The sequence below is a fragment of the Heloderma suspectum genome, chromosome 2, assembly GCF_057233095.1.
Source record: "Heloderma suspectum isolate Gila_16-S chromosome 2, 16-S_ref, whole genome shotgun sequence".
In the NCBI taxonomy this organism is placed as follows: Eukaryota; Metazoa; Chordata; class Lepidosauria; order Squamata; family Helodermatidae; genus Heloderma; species Heloderma suspectum.
Window position 1 is genome coordinate 375,037,414 of NC_139459.1, and position 21,530 is coordinate 375,058,943.

General features: G+C 47.1%; 1 protein-coding gene across 1 annotated transcript in view; it reads right to left on the reverse strand.

Annotated features, from left to right (window-relative positions):
* LOC146356210 (uncharacterized) overlaps window positions 1-21,530 on the reverse strand; it is a 53,461-nt gene that overhangs the window by 350 nt on the left and 31,581 nt on the right. Inside the window, 4 exon segments of the mRNA XM_084830040.1 lie at window positions 321-391; window positions 1,157-1,170; window positions 1,799-1,918; window positions 9,097-9,940. Coding sequence (XP_084686166.1) covers window positions 321-391; window positions 1,157-1,170; window positions 1,799-1,918; window positions 9,097-9,940 — 1,049 coding nt within the window.

Genomic DNA, 21,530 nt, shown 5'->3' on the forward strand with positions numbered 1-21,530 from the left:
CGTTGCTTATGGAACAGATGAAGCGGCGCCCCTGGGAAATTTGATTTAAACGAATTTTGTGAATCAGCCCCCCTTTTTTCTCCACCGTGCTAATGTAAATCACCATTTATAGAGCGTTAATTTAAACGTCCTCAGCTGCACAGGCCTTAGGGGAGAAAGGCAGAGGGCCGGAGCTCCTGGCTTGGCCCCTCCTCAGCCTCCTTCCCCCATCCACAGCGTGGGCATCTTCCACTGGGGGTTCCTTCTCGCGCCTGGCCTCTCCCACCATCTCCCCCTGGCAGCCTGTGCACCCCTTCCCCTAAATACCCCTCGCCACTCACCAGAGCGCAGAGGGGGCCGTGGGGGCCGAGAGCTGGTGGGGACCACACAAGCCCCCCACCCCCACAATACCCTGGGAAGGAGGATGGGCCGGAAGTGATGGTCACAATTCCAGATACACCTTACAAAGGTAGGATAAGTCTATGGCCCCTTCCTCTTTGCCTTTCTGGGAATGGCAGCTCGCTACCATTAACCCTTCGAGGAATATTCGCAAGCAACAAAACGATGGGATAATTTAGTCGTGTTGCCTCCTGTCAGAAAGGCAATTAGCAGAGAAGAACCAAAACAAAAGGCAAAACAGAATGAGCATTTGCCAGTCCCACATGCACACAGCCCACCTGAAAAGAATAAAAAGGGACTGCACTCTTCTTCGATGAAAGAAAAGCTGTTTTGCTCACAAATATTCTTGCATATAAAATACAGATACAGCGTAGCGTTAGTTTGTTCCGTCCATTTTGTGTTCCGTTACACTGACAGGAGCAAGAGAGCAAGCCATGTGCTCTTAGCAATGGAGGAAGGGGGGCGGGGGAACAAAAGGAAGAAATCCCAGGAAACCACATTGTAGGCTATAGACTTCCCAAGACGAGCTGTGGTCGAAATTCCCATGTATCAACTAACTGCGACACTGTCTCCTTCCAATAATGCAGATGAGGTTGCAAAATTACTAACACAAAGTGGTTCTCTCTCCTGTTATTTAAGTCATGCTTCCCCAAGCAGTGTGGCATAATGGTTAGAGTGTTGGACCGGGACTCAGGAGAACTGGGTTCCAGTCCTGACTTGGCCATGAAGCTCACCAGGTGACTCTGGGCCAACCACTGACTCTCCCAGCATAGCCTACCTCACAGAGTTGTTCTGAGGATAAAAGTGGAGAGAAGAGGGACCATGTAACCTGCCTTATGGTTCCTTACAAGAGGAAAAAAGGCAGGAAACAAATGTAACAACACAAAAATACAAAATAACCAGGCCGGAGAAGAGGGATTTAGGTGTTTTCATGCTAGGCAGGGGGCATAGGAAGCGATCTTACAGTGAATTATACCAGGGGTCCGTCAGTGGGTACTCGTCCTGATGGCTCTGTACTACCTCCCGTATCAGAGGCAGTATGCCTGTGTACACCAGTTGTTGGGGAACAGGGGCAGGAGAGTGCTGCAGCCCTCCTGTCCTGCTTGTCGGCTTCCCATGGACAGCTGGTTGGCCCCTTTGTGAACAGAATGCTGGACTAGATGGACCCTTGGTCTGATCCAGCAGGGCTGTTCTTATGTTCTTATGTACCGCCCAGCAAAAAAGGATATTCCAGAGCTGGAAAAGGTGTAGAGGCAATCAAAATGATCACCCTGCTCGAGCGACTCCCCGATGAGGGAAGGTTTTCCCCCCGTTGATCAGGCTGAGAAAATCAAGGGACCTTATACAATGTTGTTTAGCTTAGAAAGAAGGTTTTGTGGTGCTGTCCCTAACCCTGACTCAGCTACGGAATCGTGCGCACGTGGGTGTTTGTGTGAGCCTGCTCTGTGCACTCTTGTCTTGCGGGACCAGAAAGGAGGCAGGCGTGCTTTCTCAGCCACAGAGGTGCCTTCTCCGTGTCCACGTGAGAGAGTCGGGGTGCCTAGAATGAATCAAGAGGAAGACAGGACTGAGGTGGTTACCTGCCATGCCTCCTGCCCTGGGGAAAGGTCTCTTTGGATCATGGCCGGGCCAAGCTGGGATCGGTGGGTGGCCACTCTGGGGTCCTGTGAGCACCATGTTCATGTGGGCGCAAAGGGCTGAATAGATAGAAAATGGCACGCAGAAGGTGGGATGCCCCAGGGGGAGAGATGTTGCTGTAACACCCGCAGCAGAGAACTTCCTTCCTCCTTTCCACAAATCCCGGGGTCCCTTCCATATGGGTCAAAGTGTAATTCACTTTCAAGCTCCTGCAACTGTCACCCCCAGCAGCCATTCCAGCAGGCCAACATGAGGGAGTTGAGTGGGGGAAGCAGAACCACTCCACCCACCCTGCTGAACAATTTTTAATTTTTCTCCTCCTCCCTCCCCGTTCCTCTTTCCTTCCTTTGCAGATTGTAAGCTTGGGAGCAGGGGCTGTCTTGTTTTACTGGTTATATAAAAGCTGCTCTAGGAGGCTTTTTCACTGGGGTGTGGAATAAATATACGTTAAGGGCACAACCCTACACGTGTGAAGACTGAAAGAAAAAACCTACACCTCCCAGCATTCCCCAGCCAGCAAGAAGGAGCAGGCTGGCATAGGGGGCACAGGACAAGCTGCTTGGCACTTTGAAGGGCTGTGAGAGGACAGTCCTCTAGGAACTCTGGAAGCGGAGACACCCACCTGACATGCTCACTATAAAACCTATGATTTCACCAGTTGATCAGACTAAGAAAACCAGGGGACCTTATACAGATGGAGATAGATACGACAACGTTTGAGAGATGGTTGATGATTTATTGCAAGGCCCAAGTTGGACTGCAACTCCCAAATCAACAGTGGACATACGTTTGGCTTTCCAGCCCCACATATTTGACTATAGTGCCACGTTGGCTATGAAGCCTCAAATTAAGTAAGACAATACAACATATTCCCCTCTCCCCAATGCACTGGCAGAGAGATGCCCCACCTGACATTTACCCCAGACATACTTATACCACACTGCTATGCTGGCCAGGCTGGACCTGAACGTGTGCTGCTTTTGGACCAGGGAAAGTGCCGAAGCGTGCTGTCAGATCCACTGCTGCCCCTTCCTCCTGAAAAGAGTATTTTATACTTTTGTACAAGCTCAGGAGTCTGAGCATGAAGGGCCTCAATGTTGCCAATTCTTTATAATTCATTATGTCCCATGAATGATTGTTGTCAATTGCCCTCAGGGTCTCTTCCCATGGCCATAAAGTGTTTCTTTTGTTATTATGATCCCCAATTGCTGTCTTTATGTGCGCCTGCAGTCTGAGGACTTTTAAAGGAGGGATGAAGAAAATGAGGATGGGAAGTTTAGAAGTAAAAGTGGCTCACTTTCTGTTGAAATACAGGGCCACATCTCAAACCACCACAGGCATGTGCCCTGCCCAACTGCTGATGGGAAGGAGAATAAGGACTCATCTGGATTTTCTGTGTCCTGACATGAAGGGAGAAGTGCAGAGAAAACAGACCAAAAATGCCCACGTGGCTGTCATGCCAAAAAGTCGAGAGGGTACGGGATCCAGTCTATACAAAAAGGTTCAATACCCACCAACCTTGATGGATTCCAGGCAGGATCCAAGAACAAATGGGGCCTTTATCATTTTGGAGGGCTGAGTCGTCAGGCAACATCAAGATGTTATCTACATACTGACAAACTCACCAGAAGAACCAGAGCAGTCACCTGAGGGCGATGAGTTTACACCAGAAATGGAACCCAGTGCAGTAATTGAAAATCCTGAGTTTAGTCAAGGGGGTCCATTAATAAAAACTGCTGATCAGCAAGTAAGAGACACGAATGATGGACAGATACCTGGAGCTAGAGCCTACTCCTGAGGAAAAGCATTATCGAAGGGTTCCTGATTATTTGAAGAACCATGTCCGAGTTGTAAATTGAGAGGGGAGAAATGCAGTAATTGGGAAGTACAGAGTAAAATATTGTCTCCAGTTACTATGGGTTGGAATTTCGACTCCACGCCTTTAGCTTGTGATTACTTTTGTTTTCGTATTCGGTCCATATTATCCTGTTCCTCAATAAACACCCTCTGCTTGTTTGGGCCTACAAGTGAGTACTCTGTTTCATTTATCTTAAGTAAAGGAGAACTTAACAATTACATCTTGGGCCTTTATGTTAAACAGTCCTCTTTTGGTTACAAAATACTTTCTTTTAAGTTAATACTGTCTTTATGTGTGCCTTCTATCTGGAAATCCTTCTGTAAATAAACTCATTCACTCTTCATCTCCACCTCCCTACAACTTCTTTGGCAGTTCATAGAGGGAACATTGAGCGATCAAAACAAATGTAGATCTTGGAGGATACTTCTACAAATGCAACATCTGAAACGTTTGCAACTGGTTACATCTGGTGTTCAGATTCTTACATTCAGTTACAAATGGTCGTTCTTTATACAGGAACTTGAGAGACCATGCAAAGTTAATCTTGGTGCCTCCTGCTCTACAAGGCTACCTACTTGGGCCTTTCAGGAAGGTTCTAGAAAGAATCTAAGGGAGCAATCCTATGTCCCCTGAATGTTCGACTTCAAAGCCAGGAAACCACACTCACTTCCCCATCATAGCCAGCACAGTTCTGGCTACATCTCTTTGCTTGGAAACAGGACGTGGAGATGGGAGAGGGGGAGATGGCAGGGAGGGGAAGAGACTGGGACAGTGGCCATACATTTCCTTTGGCCGCCACAGCCTCCTTCCCTACCCCTCCAAAGCGCCGCTGCTAGATGAGTAAAATCGCTCATCTAGCAGAAATGCAGGTTGGCTGGAGAGCGGAGGTGAAAGCCGCATCTGCTCTCCAGCTGCCCAAGTTCGGAGGCTGCTGACTATTTTCATAGGATTACATCTTAAATGAATAAAGGAGAAGGGATAGAAATTAAAGGAATAACTTTAATGACAGGAAAGATAGGCTGACAGGCATATGTGGAGGAAGGTGGGGATGTGAGGGAATCTATTTTGATCTAAGCTATCTAAAGGCTCCCCTTCATGGATCACTGCCTTGTTGTGGCGAAGGGGCTTGCATAACTCAGTGAAGCCATAAGCTATGCTGTGCAGGGCCACCCAAGACGGACAGGTCATGGCAGAGAGTTCTGACAAAATGTGGTCCACTGGAGAAGGAAATGGCAACCCACTCCAGTATTCTTGCCAAGAAAACCCCATGGAACGTATCACAAGGCTAAAAGAGATGACGCTGGAAGATGAGCCCCTCAGGTCGGAAGGTGTCCAATATACTACTGGGGAAGAGCAGAGGGTATTTCCAAGTAGCGCCAGAAAGAGTGAAGCGGCTGGGCCAAAGCCGAAAGGACACTCAGCTGTGGATGTGTCTGGTGGTGAAAAGAAAATCCGATGCTGTAAAGAACAATATTGTTTAGGAACCTGGAATGTCAGATCAATGAATCGAGGTAAGCTGGAGGTGGTCAAACATGAGATGGAAAGATTGAACATCGACATCTTGGGAATCAGCGAACTAAAATGGACAGGCATGGGCGAATTTAATTCAGGTGACCATCATATCTACTACTGTGGGCAAGAATCCCTTAGAAGAAATGGAGTAGCACTCATAGTCAACAAAAGGGTGGGAAAAGCAGTACTGGGGTACAATCTGAAAAACGATAGAATGATCTCAGTACGAATCCAAGGCAAACCATTCAACATCACAGTAATTCAGGTCTATGCCCCAACCACTGATGCCGAAGAAGCTGAGGTTGATCGGTTCTATGAAGACCTACAACACCTTCTAGAACTAACACCAAAAAAAGATGTCCTCTTCATCATAGGGGATTGGAATGCTAAAGTAGGAAGTCAAGAAATCACCGGGATAACAGGCAGGCATGGCCTTGGTGTACAAAATGAAGCAGGACAAAAGCTAATATTTTGCCAAGAGAACACGCTGATCATAGCAAACACTCTTTTCCAACAGCACAAGAGACGACTCTACACATGGACATCACCATATGGTCAATATCGAAATCAGATTGATTATGTCCTTTGCAGCCAAAGATGGAGAAGCTCTATACAGTCAGTAAAAACAAGACCTGGAGCTGACTGTGGCTCAGATCATGAGCTTCTTGTTGCAAAATTTCAGCTTAAATTGAAGAACGTAGGGAAAACCACTAAACCATTCAGGTATGACCTAAATCATATCCCTTATGAATATACAGTGGAGGTGAGGAATAGATTTAAGGGATTAGACCCAATAGACAGAGTGCCTGAGGAACTATGGACGGAGGTCCCTAACATTGTTCAGGAGGCAGCAACTCAATCCATCCCAAAGAAAAAGAAATGCAAGAAAGCCAAGTGGCTGTCTGATGAGGCTTTACAAGTAGCTGAGGAAAGAAGGGAAGCGAAAAGCAAGGGAGAAAGGGGAAGATATATCCAACTGAATGCAGAGTTCCAGAGAATAGCAAGGAGAGACAAGAAGGCCTTCTTAAATGAACAATGCAAAGAAATTGAGGAAAACAACAGAATGGGAAAGACTAGAGATCTCTTCAAGAAAATTGGAGATCTCAAGGGAACGTTTTGTGCAAAGACGGGCATGATAAAGGACAAAAAAAGCAGGGACCTAACAGAAGCAGATGAGATTAAGAAGAGGTGGCAAGAATACACAGAAGAACTATACAGGAAAGATCTTAATGTCCCTGATAGCCATGAGAGTGCGGTCACTGAACTTGAGCCGGACATCCTTGAGAGTGAAGTCAAGTGGGCCTTAGGAAGCATTACTAACAACAAAGCTAGCGGAGATGACAGTCTTCCAGCTGAACTATTTAAAATCCTAAAAGATGATGCTGTTAAAGTGCTGCATTCAATATGCCAACAAATCGGGAACACTCAACAGTGGCCACAAGACTGGAAAAGGTCATTTTACATTCCGATTCCAAAGAAGGGCAACGCCAAAGAGTGTTCAAACTACCGCACAATTGCGCTCATTTCACATGCCAGCAAGGTGATGCTCAAAATCCTACAAGCTAGGCTTCAGCAGTATACGAACCGAGAACTACCGGAAGTACAAGCTGGGTTTCGAAGAGGCAGAGGAACAAGAGATCAAATCACCAACGTTCGCTGGATCATGGAGAAAGCAAGAGAATTCCAGAAAAACGTCTATTTCTGCTTCATTGACTACGCTAAAGCCTTTGATTGTGTGGATCACAACAAACTCTGGCAAATTCTTAAAGTGATGGGAGTACCAGACCACCTTACCTGTCTCCTGAGAAACCTGTACGAGGGTCAAGAAGCAACAGTAAGAACCAGACATGGAACAACCGAGTGGTTCAAAATTGGGAAAGGAGTACGACAAGGCTGCATATTGTCACCCTGCTTATTTAACTTATATGTAGAGTACATCATGAGAAACGCCGGGTTGGATGAATCACAGGTCGGAATTAAGATTGCCGGGAGAATTATCAACAACCTCAGATATGCAGACGATACCACCCTAATGGCAGAAAGGGAAGAGGATCTAAAAAGCCTCTTGTTGAGGGTGAAAGAGGAGAATGCAAAAGCTGGTTTGAAACTCAACATTAAAAAAACGAAGATCATAGCATCTGGCCCCATCACTTCCTGGCATATAGAAGGGGAAGAAATGGAAGCAGTGACAGATTTTACTTTCTTGGGCTCCAAGATCACCGCAGACGGTGACTGTAGCCATGAAATTAAAAGACACTTGCTATTTGGGAGGAAAGCTATGGCAAATCTAGACAGCATAGTAAGAAGCAGAGACATCACCTTGCCGACAAAGGTCCGTCTAATCAAAGCTATGGTTTTCCCAGTAGTAATGTATGGCTGTGAGAGCTGGACTATAAGGAAGGCTGAGCGCCGAAGAATTGATGCTTTCGAACTGTGGTGCTGGAGAAGACTCTTAGGAGTCCCCTGGACTGCAAGGAGATCAAATCAGTCCATCCTAAAGGAAATCGACCCTGAGTGCTCATTGGAAGGACAGATACTGAAGCTGAAGCTCAAATATTTTGGCCACCTAATGCGAAGAGAAAACTCTCTGGAAAAGACCCTGATGCTGGGAAAGACCGAGGGCAAAAGGAGAAGGGGACGGCAGAGGATGAGATGGCTAGATAGCATCACTGATGCAATGCATATGGACTTGAGCACACTATGGGAGAGAGCGCAGGACAGGAAGGCCTGGCGTGCTATGGTCCATGGGGTCAGGAAGAGTCGGACACGACTGAACGACTGAACAACAACAACAAAATCTAAAGGCTTATAAATACATACTAATACATAGCAATATACAGAAAAATGGCAAAAATAAAAGAGCAGTGTCAGCAGCCACTCTTCCTAGTGTTCATGCCCTTTTTAAAAACATAGGAAGCTGCCTTCTCCTCGGTCAGACCCTTGGTCCATCCAGCCCACTATTGTCGACACAGACTGGCAGCGACTCTCCACCGTTTCAGGCAGGACTCTTTCCTAGCCCTACCTGGAGATGCCAGGGATTGAATCCGGGACCTTTTGCATGCCAAGCGGGGGCTCTACCACTGAGCTATGGCCCCTCCACTAAAACACTGGATAAAGTGTGCACTGTTGTTCGTTATGAATGGCTAAAACGGTCCACCATCACTTAATTTAAAAAACACCAGTAACAATGCCTGGTGGATTGCCCTAGTGCTGGTGGCATTAAATTTAGGAAAGGAAGAGTTTCCTTCATTGGACACATCCCATGAAAACTGATCTTGCATTACATGTATTAGACTTTAAGGGGAGATAAAAGGAAGGACTTCTTCACACAGCGCATAGTTAAACTATGGAGTTCGCTACCACAAGACCTGGTGATGGACACCAATTTGGATGGCTTGAAAAGATGGTTGGGGAAATTCTTGCAGGAGAAGGCTATCAATAGCTACTAGTCCTGATGGCCATATGCTACCTCCAGCATCAGAGACAAGATGCCTATATACACCACTTGCTGGGGAACGTGGGCAGGAGAGTGCTGTTGCACTCATGTCCTACTTATGGGTTTCCCACAGGCAACTGATTGGCCACTAATGAGCAGAATGCTGGACTGAATGGGCCCTTGGTCTGATCCAGCAAGGCTCTTTTATGTTCTTAAGGTGCCACATGATTCTTTGTTGCTATTGCCAAAAATTGTAGTTGGCTGTTCTTTATACGGGCATCCTTCAAATGGATTTGAAGATGTGAAGTGAGAGCTGTTGTCTCACTGAAGCACTTTCCACATTCCAGACATTTCTATACTTTTCCTGCTGTGTGTGTCCTTTGATGGGAGGTGAGACCCAATCTCTGAGTAAAGGTCTTTCCGCATTCCAAACATCTAAATGGTTTTTCTCCTGTGTGAAGTCTCTCATGTACGGTACGGTGTGAGCTCTGCCCAAAACTCTTTCCACACTCCAGGCATTTATATGATTTCTTCCCTGTGTGTGTTCTCTGATGCCTAGAAAGGTAAAATTGAGCAGCAAAGCTTTTGCTACAGTCTGAGCACTTATATGGTTTCTCACCACTGTGGTCATTTTGGTGTCTAATGAAACTTTGCTTCCTACAGAAGCTCTTTCCACACTCCAAGCATTTAAACTGTTTCTCCCCTGTATGGGTTCTTTGGTGCTCAGTAAGTTGTTTCCTCTGACGGAAGCTCTTTCCACACTCCAAACACTTAAATGGTTTCACTCCTGCGTGGATTTTTTGGTGTTTAAAGAGGGCCGACCTAATATGGAAGCTCTTTTCACATTCAGGGCATTGGAACGATTTCTCCTCTGTGTGGATTCTTTGGTGGCCAGTAAGTTTTGCCCTCGAACTGAAGCTCTCTCTGCACTTCAGGCATTTAAATGGTTTCTCCCCTGTATGGATTCTTTGGTGGCCAATAAGGTTCTCCCTCCAACTGAAGTTCTTGCCACGCTCCAAGCACTGATAAGGTTTCTCCCTTGTGTGGGTCCTTAGATGGGCAGTAAGGCTTTCCCTCCGACGGAAGCTCTTTAAGCATTCCACACACTTAAATGGTTTCTCCCCTGTGTTTCACTTGGTGTTTCACTTACTTGGTGTTTCACAAGGTTTTTCCTCTCACAGAAGCTCTTTCCGCACTCAGAGCACTGAAACGGTTTCTCCTCTGTGTGAGTTCTCCAATGGTAATTTAGGCACGATTTATAACAGAAGGTTTTCCAACATGCTGGGCATTTATGCCCTTCCTTTCCATTGGCTATTTTTCCTCGGACTGAGACTTCACCATTTCGATAAGAAGGACGCCTCTTGCTGCTTCCATTTGGCTCCCCTTCTCCTTGTCTGATGTCCTCCATTTTTACATCTGGCTCCTTCTGGTAACCCGCTGGGCGCTTCCTTCTCACTCTTACTCTCCCACCCATCACCTGTTGGAATGAAGAGGCAGAAAATGAGTAAGAGCCCAAGAAAGAGACAGAGCCTCAAATGAGGAAACGGAGACCGTGGAGAGCTGCCTCCAGCCAAGTTAATGACACTATTTGAATTTGAGCCTTCAATGGGAGCTTGGAGGTAACTTAGTCCAACCCCCTGCACACTGCAGGACCTGCAATGCAGGATGCAGCTACAGCAGCCCTGACAGATGGCCGACAACCTCCGCTTAAAAACCTCCAAACCAGCGGAGGCTGGTGAAGCCCATTTTGGTGGGGCTGTGAATCCATTCTGGGTTTTACTCAGAACCATCCAGAACTCTAAAGCAGCTATCCGAGATGCTGACCCATACCCCCAAAATAGGGCCAGCACATTGGATAGCTCATTTAGGGTTCTGGCTGCTTCAGACTGAAACCCAGAATGGAAGCACAGCCCCACCAAAATCGGAGCCACCAGCCTCCACTGCTCCAAACCCAAAGTGTTTATTCAGCGCAGGGATAAGCAGTGTGGTGCCTGTGGGAACCAATGGGCCCCAGACACCTTCGTTGGCACCCCCTAAGCTGCCTTACTCCCCCCACTTAAAAAAAATGAACACGTTTTCTTACCAGCACTTGGGGTTGCTATTAAACAGGTTTCTGTTGGTGCTGAAAATTGTGGGTTCAAATAAGCTGTTTAGCATGTTGGGGCTAGCCCCCACCTCCACCTTGTACTCAGCCTTTGGGCAGGTTACTTGTCCCTGGCCACACCTCCCATGACAGCCATTTTATGGTGGCTCCCAGGACAGTTCTCAAATTCCCAAAAGTGCCCATGGGCCCAAAATAGTTTCCCACCCCGAATGTAGTCCATTAGTCTTTCCAGAGATTAGAAGAAAAACACTTATTACAGCAAAATAGTAAAACCAGGATAAATTAGGACATGTACAAGAAATTGAACAGAATATATATTACAACCATTCCTTAAAAGGTTAATTCAACACTAAACAGACATATATAGATAACATAAAATCAGCAACCAAATTCACGTTATAAACCAGGGTTCCCCAACCCAGAGCCCATGAAGCTCTCCGCTACTTTCCATCTTCAAAATAATTGTTCTTGAGAACCTTGGAAAATGTTAGGGCAGTCTTCTTTCTCTCCCTTTCTAGCCTCTAGCCTGGCTCTTTCTCTCCCCTCTACCCCTTTGCCTTGCTGCTTCCCACTCCCTCCCAGCCTCACAATTTCTCTCCACCGCCCCTCTTTCGCACACTTTTGACTACCCTGGCCCCATGACAGCCATTGTGTGATTAGCCACATCTTCTGTGGCAGCCATTTTGTAGTGGTCCCCACAGCAGCTTCCCAGATTCCCAAATGTGCCCATGGGTCCATAAAGGTTGGGGACCCCTGTCAGAAGCAGTACCCATGGCCTTTATCTCCCACTAACTGTTACTGCCAGCCATTAATTCATTGTGTCCGCACCTTAATTGCCACAGCAAAATATCTGGCTGCTTGCTCTCTTTCATGCTTACTTATGCCTGCCAGCAGTTTTGAAATACACTGTCGAATATGCCTGTCCTTAGGCATTTTCTTTTAAAGACTTAAAAGGACATGTTAGATATTTTTAAAAGGACTTCTTGGCCGTGATACAAAACAAGGAAGGGAGGTGCCACATTGGAGTCACCAAGCCAGGAGGCAGCTCCTGAGCCACCTGGAAGCTAAAGGTTTCGCCGCCCAAGACAGAGACCCACAGAATCGATGGGAAGAAGAGGATGCTGGGTGCTTATAAATAACTGGCAACATCTGGACAAAGGGGGCGCCGTACCCAGAGAGGCCACGACCCCCAGTTCTCCGCCATGACTGCCCTGTGCAGGGCCCTTTGGTCCGGATTCAAGAGAGCCCACTCCTCCTTGGTGAAATACACAGACACCTCCTCAAAGGTTACCAGGCTCTGGAATTAGAAGAAGGAGAAGAGGTTACGTGATGCTTCTTCCCCTTCTAAGCAAAATCCAAACGGGGAGTTAAGGCCAGGAGGTTGCAGGCTCAGGTGCTGAGCCAGCAACGGCCTTCCTAGTGGGCAGAAGCAAAGGGAGCAGGCAGGTCTTTCCAGGCTCAGAGAGATGCACAAGAGGAAGACACACCCAGGGTTGGATCCAGATTGAAGCTGGATCAACTGCGCTGGCGGAAGCGAACTTCCCTGCCATCTCCTTCCCACGGCAGCCCCTCCAGCCCCCTGAAAGCACTACACAGAGTCAGGAGATCCTGCTGAGTGCAGGAGCTGTGATGGGGGGAGGGGGATCCCCAAAATTGGGCAGAGGGACCTTCCCTGAAAGGAGCCTTTCCTCTCGCATAGGGCAGGTCCTGGCTCCAACCCCAGGGCTGCGCCCTGCCGTCTCCCCCAGGACCTCTTCCCTACCTGGCCTGGCTGCCCGGCAGCTCCTTCCATTCCGCCGCAAAGGGGAGATGACCCAGAATGCATCGCCAGCACCGCTTCACTGCCTATTAGGGAGACAAAGGCAGATGGATGATTTTTTATTTTTATTTATTTTACAGAAGCGGGGTGCTGTGCTCGCGTAATTTAGATAGGGAACGGACAAGGAAGAGATAGACAATGACTAAGATTTGGGTGTACCGGATTATAGAAGTAATTAAGTGTGGCTGAGTGGCAGAGGATACACACGCACACACAAGCTCTTAAAGTGAGTTAGGGAGCAATCCTATGGGGATAGTCGTCTGCCTCCAAATTTGGAGGCAAACGCCTATCCAATGCAGGGCGGGCAGGGCGCAGAGGGGATCTTCTCCTCCGCATCCTGGCTGCCCTGCATTTCCAGCTGGACGGCCAATTTCAGCTGTGCAGCTGGGGGACTTCAGAGCGGGGGGAGGCCGGAAGACGCATTGGAAGTGTCGTATTGGCACTTCCAAGGTCCCCTCCCATCCCCACCCCTGTCAATGCCCCTTTTCTGCCCTCTCCACGCTACTCTTATGAGCATGGATCTGGGGAACGACCCAGACCTCTGACAAGGGGTGGTGGTGGGGAGCGCGGTTCGTGGGAACTGAGCTTGGAACACAGGCTCCGAGCATGGTTCCCATAAACTGAACAATCCTACGGCCGTGTAGCTGCTATAGGATTGCGCCCTCAGTTACTGTTTAACATCTTAATGCTCTAGTTATTTCTAGGTTTTATAAAACCCTACGCCTACAGCACGTGGCTACAAAACGGTAAAGTAATAAGGAGAATTATATAGGTCGGGATAAAAGCCAATGGGTCCTCACACCTCACAACGTAAAAGGGCTGGACCTGAGGAAAAGGTCCTGGTGGCAGCGTTCCTGGGTGTGATGGAAGGTGTTGCCTGCTGTGGGAACGGCCCTACTGAAAAGGCCTTTCTCACTAGCAAATAGGCAGGAATGCCACACGGCCCCCCAAGAGCTTCTCTGAAACTGAATCCTGGCCCTCGAGCAGGATTCTTTCCCAGCACTTCCTGAAGATGCTGGGGACTGAACCTGAGACGTTTCGGGCGCCAGGCATTTGCTTTACCACGAAGTGCATCATCATCATCATCATCATCATCATCATCATTATTATTATTATTATTATTATTATTGATTCAATTTATAACCCAGTTATATACCAATACTCTAGGAGGTGTACAAAGCCAAAACAAGTTAACAAAACATCCAACAAGAAAAACAGCATAGCTTAAAAACCCTATATAAAGTCAGCAAAAGGAACAAGAGTTCTAGAAAGGGAAGGCCTGCCGGAATAATAGTGTCTTTAATTCCTTTTTAAAGACCTTCAAAGAGGTCAGCAGGCGCATTCCAACCAACAGGTCATTTCACAACGGAGGGGCGGCAAAGGAAAAGGTCCTCTGGCGCGTGGCTGCCAGTCTCACGTTAGGCAGCCACAGCAAAGAGCCCCCAGAGGACCTTAGGTGGCGGGCTGGGACGTAAGGGAGGAAGCGCTCCCTAAGGTGCTTTCCCAAATGCTTTAGACGGGTTCAGAGGAAAAGAGTAGCAGCCCACAGGTTACTGGTATATTCAAAACAGGGAGGCCAAGCACAGGGGAGACACATTAGCCTTACCCAGGGAGGTGGCCCCTCCGCCAGCCTCCTGCATGATCCACCTGGACGGCTCTCTCTGTCGGGCGGCCAACAGAGCCTTCTCTACCTCACAGAAATCAGGGGCCTCTTGCGCCAATGGCCCCTGGACCTGAAACAGCAACGAGGATCCCAGGCAGGGAGTGGGAGGAAGGATTAGAAGAGGAAAGGGGCATGCAAAGGACTGGGGAGTGAGGTGAGGAAAGGTGTTGGGTCCTCCCCTTCCTAAAAGGCAGCAAGAGAAACTGGAGGGTTCTTTGGGGACAGCATTTCACTACCTGTTGCACTCTCGTTGTGTTGGAGTACAACTCCCAGCATGCCCCAGCCAGACATGCTGGCTGGGGCATCCTGGGACTTGTGGTCCAACACATCTGGATGGCATCCGGTTGGGGAGGGCTGTTTTAGGATGTCCTTGCTCACACACCCCAGCCATCTGAACCCACCAGGATGAAACCCTCTCACCTGGCGCGCTTCCTGCCTCTTCACATCTGCCTGGCTCAGGAGGAAACCTTCTGCCAGGGCCACCGCCTGGGAGCTGGTCTCTGGTCCGCATTCTCTCACCCAGCTCTCCATCTCCGGCGGAAGGACAGTCAGGAACTGTTCTAGGATCACCAGGTCCAGGATCTGATTTTTGGTGTGTCACTCCGGCTTCAGCCACCGATGGCAAAGATTGTGGAGTCGGCTGCAAACCGCTTGGGGGCCTTCGGCTTCCTGGTAGCCGAAGTGCCTGAAATGCTGGTGCTGTACATCTTTGCTGAAGGGGTCTTCACTGAGCATCTTCTGTGCAGTTGTCTCCCCTGAAGGTACCCAGGGCACCGTCGATTATCAGAGGACTTTCAGTTCTTATGACCCAAAGATGTGGGCAAGGTGCTTGTTTAAGTCAGCCCCGGCACCCGTGCCCTTCGTGGCTTATGACATCCAGAAGGGAGGGGATGACTGGCTCATTTCGAGAGGTCATCAGTTCTTCCCTGCTGGTCGGAGTGGTGAGGCCACTTCTGAAATAAATTTCCTTGGATCCAGCAGATCTGAATAATTATAGGCCAGTAGCTAACATCCCTTTCCTGGGCAAGGTGCTTGAGAGGGCAGATCAAATCCCATCACTCGTGGATGACATTGATTTTGTAGATCCACCTTCAATAAAAGTTTAGGCCTGGTTTTGGCACAGAAAATGCAGTGGTCGCCCTGTGGGATGAGCTTTGCTGGGAGAGAGATAAGGGGGGTGCAACCCAGTTGATTCTCCTGGACCTTGCAGTGGCTGGCGATGCCATCAACCATAACATCCTGCAAGACAGGCTGTCTGAGATGTGTGTGGGTGGTACAGCTTTGAAATAGTTCCATTCATACTTGGCCATTTACAGAAGGTGGTGCTGGGGGGTGTCTGTTAAACTCCTTGGCGTGCTTTGGGGCCCAAGAAGGTTCCATCTTGTCCCACATGCGACTTAACATCTACATCGAAACCACTGAGTGAGGTCATTTGATTTAGAGTGCAGTGTCATCAGCATGCAGGTGACACATAGTTCTGTCTCTCTTCTCATCCGATCCAAGTGGGGAAGTGGATGTGCTTAATCAGTGCCTGGCCATGATAATGGACATGATGAGGACAAATAAACTGAAGTCTGATCCAACCTCATGTTGCTTTTGCTGCAGCAGGCCAATACAGTGATCCCTCCGGGTTGGATTCTAACCCTGGGTGCTTCCAGATGGAGGGCTCCTAGCTCTTCCAAAACATTGTGCATCTATTATGTCTTTTCCTCCCCCTCTGATTGTTATTCTGGTAAGAAAAAAGACAGACAAAATGGTGGGATAACATGGGAGGGTTATAAAGGAGGATGTTGCCATCTGAACCCCCCCCCCCCAATTATGCATTTGAGGCAGGGAGATTGCAGAATAAAAGCATTATGTGGAAGCACCTTTGGAAAACATAAAGTCATCCCACTGATATTAATGGGACATAAGTTAGTTATTAGCAACTTAGAGAGCAATCCTATGGCCGCTAGGCACTGTCTAGCAGGCCATAGGATATGCTGTATTCCAGGAACCGACCTCGGAGTCTGTGCTCCAAGGTCGGTTCCTGGAAAAACGACCGCCCCTCTCGTCCATGCTGCCTCGGAGGCAGCACGGAGAAGCCCCATCCTCCGCACTCAGAAGAGGAGCGTGGAGTGACTGAAAAGGGGTGGGGCGGGGTGTCAGGGTGGACACTGAGCCCATAGAATCCCAGAGTAGTTCTGATTCGGAGGAAGAGCAGTCGCCCCTGGGAGAGGAGCGCGCCCCTTTTTCCCAGGGCCCGCAGCTGACAGAGATTCCTCCCACCAACATTCCTAGATTAGAAAGCAGTCCAGGGAGTGACCCAGCACAGATAGCAGACTGGGTGGATGCGCGGCGCAGACGCAGAGAGCGGCGCCAAATGGAGGGCGCGGAAAGGAGGCGTAGCGCCCAGTTGGCGCTCAAAGAATGTTTGCGCCCAGAGGATCCAAGGGAAAAGGGGAGGGATTCTCCCTAGTCCTTATATTCAGGGGTCTGCCAGTAATTGCCTTTCAAACGGGGACCAACTGTTCCAACTTAGGGCATAGGGATGGTGCTGCTCAGATCTAGTTGCTACCTGTAGAGCTGTTAAGTTGTAAAAGAAGAATAAAGCTTTGAAAAGAATCCCTTTGTCTGTGTCTGGACTTGGCTACTGGATTAGACTGAGAGAGCCCTCCAAGGAGCCCTTGACACGGGGGCGTTCCGGGGCAGGGAGAACGGAGCTGCGCATACAACACATCCGATGTATCCTACGGCAGCTTCCTCTCCCAGTTTGTGCCCCCGCTGCTAGACAGTCGAAAACAGCTGTCTAGCGACAAAGAGCGAGGCAGGAGAGGCCCGGAGGGAACGATCCCACCCCCATGCCTCTCCTGCCTTGCTTTGGATAGGCGGTTGCCTGCGAGGTCAGAGGCGGCCGCCTATCTACTTAGGATTGCGCCCTTAATTCACATTGATTAGTATCCAATGTTAGTCCTGTGAAGACCAGACCAATTGAAATGAATGGGACTTAAGTCTCCTGCATTTCAATGGACCTAGTCTACATAAACTACTCTACACAGGACTAACATTGGATACCACCCATTGACTTCAGTAGGTCTACTCTAAATATGACTAGGTCTGTATCAAAACCAAAGTATTGTGGCAACTTAAAAACACCTGGTGCTTCCTCACATGGCTTTTATTATGCAATAAACAAGCCAGGTTAACAGCACTTTAGAGAGAATCCAGATGATACTGTCATCCATGTATAACACTCATGTTTGCACACCAGTTATGCCATCTTTTTTCCTAACCAGAAAAAAAAATTGAGGAGAAGAGGAAATAGCCTTTGGGATGGTAGCACTATGAGCCCTTTGTCCAGAAGCACACAGAAATTTATACTGACATAAGCTTCCATGCGCTGGAGTTAATTTCATCAGATGCATTACATGCTTTCCTCATTTGGAAGGTATATATTATATGCACGACTTAGTGGAAAGACAAAAACTGTTAACAGCTGGGTCACATGACGATGAAAAGTAAACAGTATAAGCTGCGATAACTCAGTTAAGTGACCATTCACAACAGCAATAATTACAGATAATTACACTATCATCTTAACAATGCAAAAATAGGTTGTGCAGGTCAGGAAATCATTGTCCTTATTCATGCATAAATGGTTAAAATCAAATATTTTGATAAGATACTATTATCTTACTATTACTACTATTATATTATATACTATCTTATGTTTTGATAAGATACTATTTTGATCCTTATTCATGCACAAATGGTTAAAATCAAATATTTTGATAAGATACTATTCAGTGGTTTCCTGTTGGTCTTTTTAAAACTCCTTTGGTGGAGAATGGCAACTGTCAGTTCAGTTTCTTTCAATTGGAGAGTAAAGCTTATGTTGAAATCAACAACACTTACAGCATAATCCTATACACACTTCCCTGGGATCAAAGCCCATTCATAGAACACAGTGTGGTTTACTTACATTAATAAGACTGCACAGTTAGTTTGATCACACCACAGGATATTTGAGCCAATTTGATGGCCAGAAAAAATTGGTGGGGCCATATGAGTTTGTTGGTTGCAGTTAAACATTAATGTTGTATAATGTACAATTATTTAATTTAATTATTAATTAAATAATTAATTGAAAATGTGTCTATTATAGCAACACCAAATAAATGATTTGAGAACATTTTTGTTCCCATAATCAATACAGTCTTTCAACATTTACATGTTAACTACAAACCCATACTCATTACCATTGACCGTAAAAAAGAAGAGGGCTGCCATCATACGGCTTTTACTGTAGCCTGATTCTATGAATGTTCCCAGAAGTAAATCCCACCAAGTCCAATATGGCTTATGCAACAGAGGGATCGGGGCCGGCAAGCATGCGTCTGATTTCCCCCTCTCATGACTGTATTCACCTGAGGGACAGTCCCCAAATGGGGCTCAAGTTATATCCATTTGCACCCTTAGTAAACAAATAATAGGCAACTAGTAGAAGAAGTTTCTCCTAGAAAAATGTTCCTTGTATCTTTTCATAACTAAGGGCCAAAATAGGCATGATGGTTCATGAATCATCAACCATGTCTGGAGTTTTGATAGGGACATCCATTGCTGGGAAATCTGGTTCTTTTTTGTCTTGATGAACTGAACTTTTGTGGCACGTTGTTTGTGTTGAGCCCTATCCTTTGCTTATTCAGTCAGTACTCCATCACTTTTTGAATGAGCGGGGATAACCACCCACTGCTCAAACATTCATGCACCAGCCCTCTTTTCTTTTGCTAATATACCACTGATTGTCAAAATGGAAATAATTTTTGTTTTGTTTTTGTATTTGGGATACAAATGACCATGGTTATTTTACTCCTCCCCTCCACAGTTCATGGGGGGGATGACTAACCCGTTCCTCCCCAGCAACAACCCTGATCCAAATTAGTTCTCACAGGCATGTCCCTTTCATAGAATCATAGAACAGTAGGGTTGGAAGGGGCCTATAAGACCACCGAGTCCAAACCCCTGAGACATGTTTTCCTAGGTGCAAGTGCTGTGTGCAGAAGAGCCTATTTGTGTCAAGCCAAAGTTGTCTTTCGAAAATAAAAATACCGTCATATTTTTCCATATCTCCCGCTCCCTAAGTGTCACTGGATGTCAGAAGGGGCTAGAGGCTAGTTAGCAAAGCCAGCAAAACCACGGGCATCTGGATGTGTCCATGTGGGGGTGGGGCGGGGTTGACAGCAACATTGAATCCCACCCACGCCCCACACTCTCTTTTGGCAGCGCATGGAGGCTGGAATATCGCAACCCTGCACCCTTGTACACTGCAATCCTATGTATGTCTACCTAGATGTAAGCCTATCAACTTCAGGGGGACTTAGTCCTGGGTAACTATACTGTATACACTTATAGGATTGCAGCCTAAAGGTGCCCTTGTATGGGAGTGGCGGAGGACAGAAAAATTAACGTGCACAAACACACACACACACATGGTGATGTCTTCTGACATCCTGATCCCCGAGCAGGATGGAGTCAGCTTTCCTCCTTGACCTTAACCTCTTTAGGCGGGGGTGGCGGGGAGTTAGAGAAATAACAGTGTAGTATAGCTGTTAGTGTTGGCCTGGGACCTGGGAGAGATCCGGGTTCGAGTCCCCACTCAGCCATGAAGCTCACTGGGTGACTTTGGGCCAGTCACTGACTCTCAGCCTACCCTACCTCACAGGGTTGTTGTGAGGATAAAATGGAGAGGAGGGGCTTCTGTGTACATACACAGACCATTTTTAAAGTATCACTTAGGACAAGTTTGTTCTGGATCCCAGGTGGATGCAGTTTGTCAATTGAACCATACGATTATGATAGTAATTAATATTTATCATTATTGTTGTTGTTGTTATTATTACTACTACTACTACACATGGCTTTGGTCTATGGAACTCTCTGCCACAATTTGTAATAACATTTACAATGAGACCTCACCTGCTGCCTCAGCTATAACTCTTTAACTGCTGCCACCAAAATAAACCCTCTAAATGTGAAAGGAAGTCACTATCCTGGTCCCTGTGGCATAGGCCTCTGTATGCATTCCATGGCAATCCACCCCATCCCATGCCCTGAAGTCAAGTCATCACACTCTGTTTCCAACCACGAGCATTGGCAGACATTAATAGCACCCGCACCATGCTGCAGGCAAGAGACATGGTTGTGAAGTGTGAGGGGCCTTTAGGCAATAGAGAAAAGACAATGGTAACTGAGTAGAGGTTTTAGGAATGAGAAGATAGTGAAGGAAGAGAATGGTGGGAGTTGGAAATTGTATGGCTTAGTTCAATGAGATGGTTTAGAAAAGGTTTTTGTGGTCGGTGTATAAAAATCATAAGAGTCTGTACATCAAACTGAAGTGTTCTATCCATAACTTTTTTCAATACCATGTTTCGACAACGATGTAACCAATTATCATGTGGTTAATTTGTGACCCTGTGAGGATCACTTAGGTCCCTGCTTTCAGGCTATGGAGGAACCATGAAATGAAAGATCCATGATGTTCATGGTGAGTTTTACAGACATAGATGTGATCTGTGATTTGATGGTGGGGGATCCACCATTCATAAAGATCCAGAACTCAGACCCAAACTTTTCACCATAGTTGCACCATGAAGTTCTGGATCAGTGATTTCTATGGTTCAGCCCCTGGACGCAGACATGATATGTGATTTGATGGTGATTTGGAGGCATCTCCATAAAAAAGCCAGGGGACTCATGAGTATCCATGCCTCAGATCCATGTTTTGTGGCATGGCAGCACCACAAATCTGTGGATCCATGATTTTCATAATGCAATCCATGGACACAGAAATGATCTGTGATTTGCTGGTTATTTTGGTGGCATCTTCTGTTAAAAAAAATCCATAGGACCCATGCCCTAAATCCATGTTTTTATGCTACGGTGGTTCCATGAAGCATGGGAGTGTGATTGTTACAGATTCATGCTTATACATCACGCTTCCTCCATGAAGAACAGGATCAATAATTTCAATATCTTGCTCTGTGGCCATGGATGTGATCTGTGATGTAATGGTGCATTTGTGGGGACACTATATTAAAACCCAGAGGACTCATAAGGAACTGCATCTTGAATCCATGTTTTTTC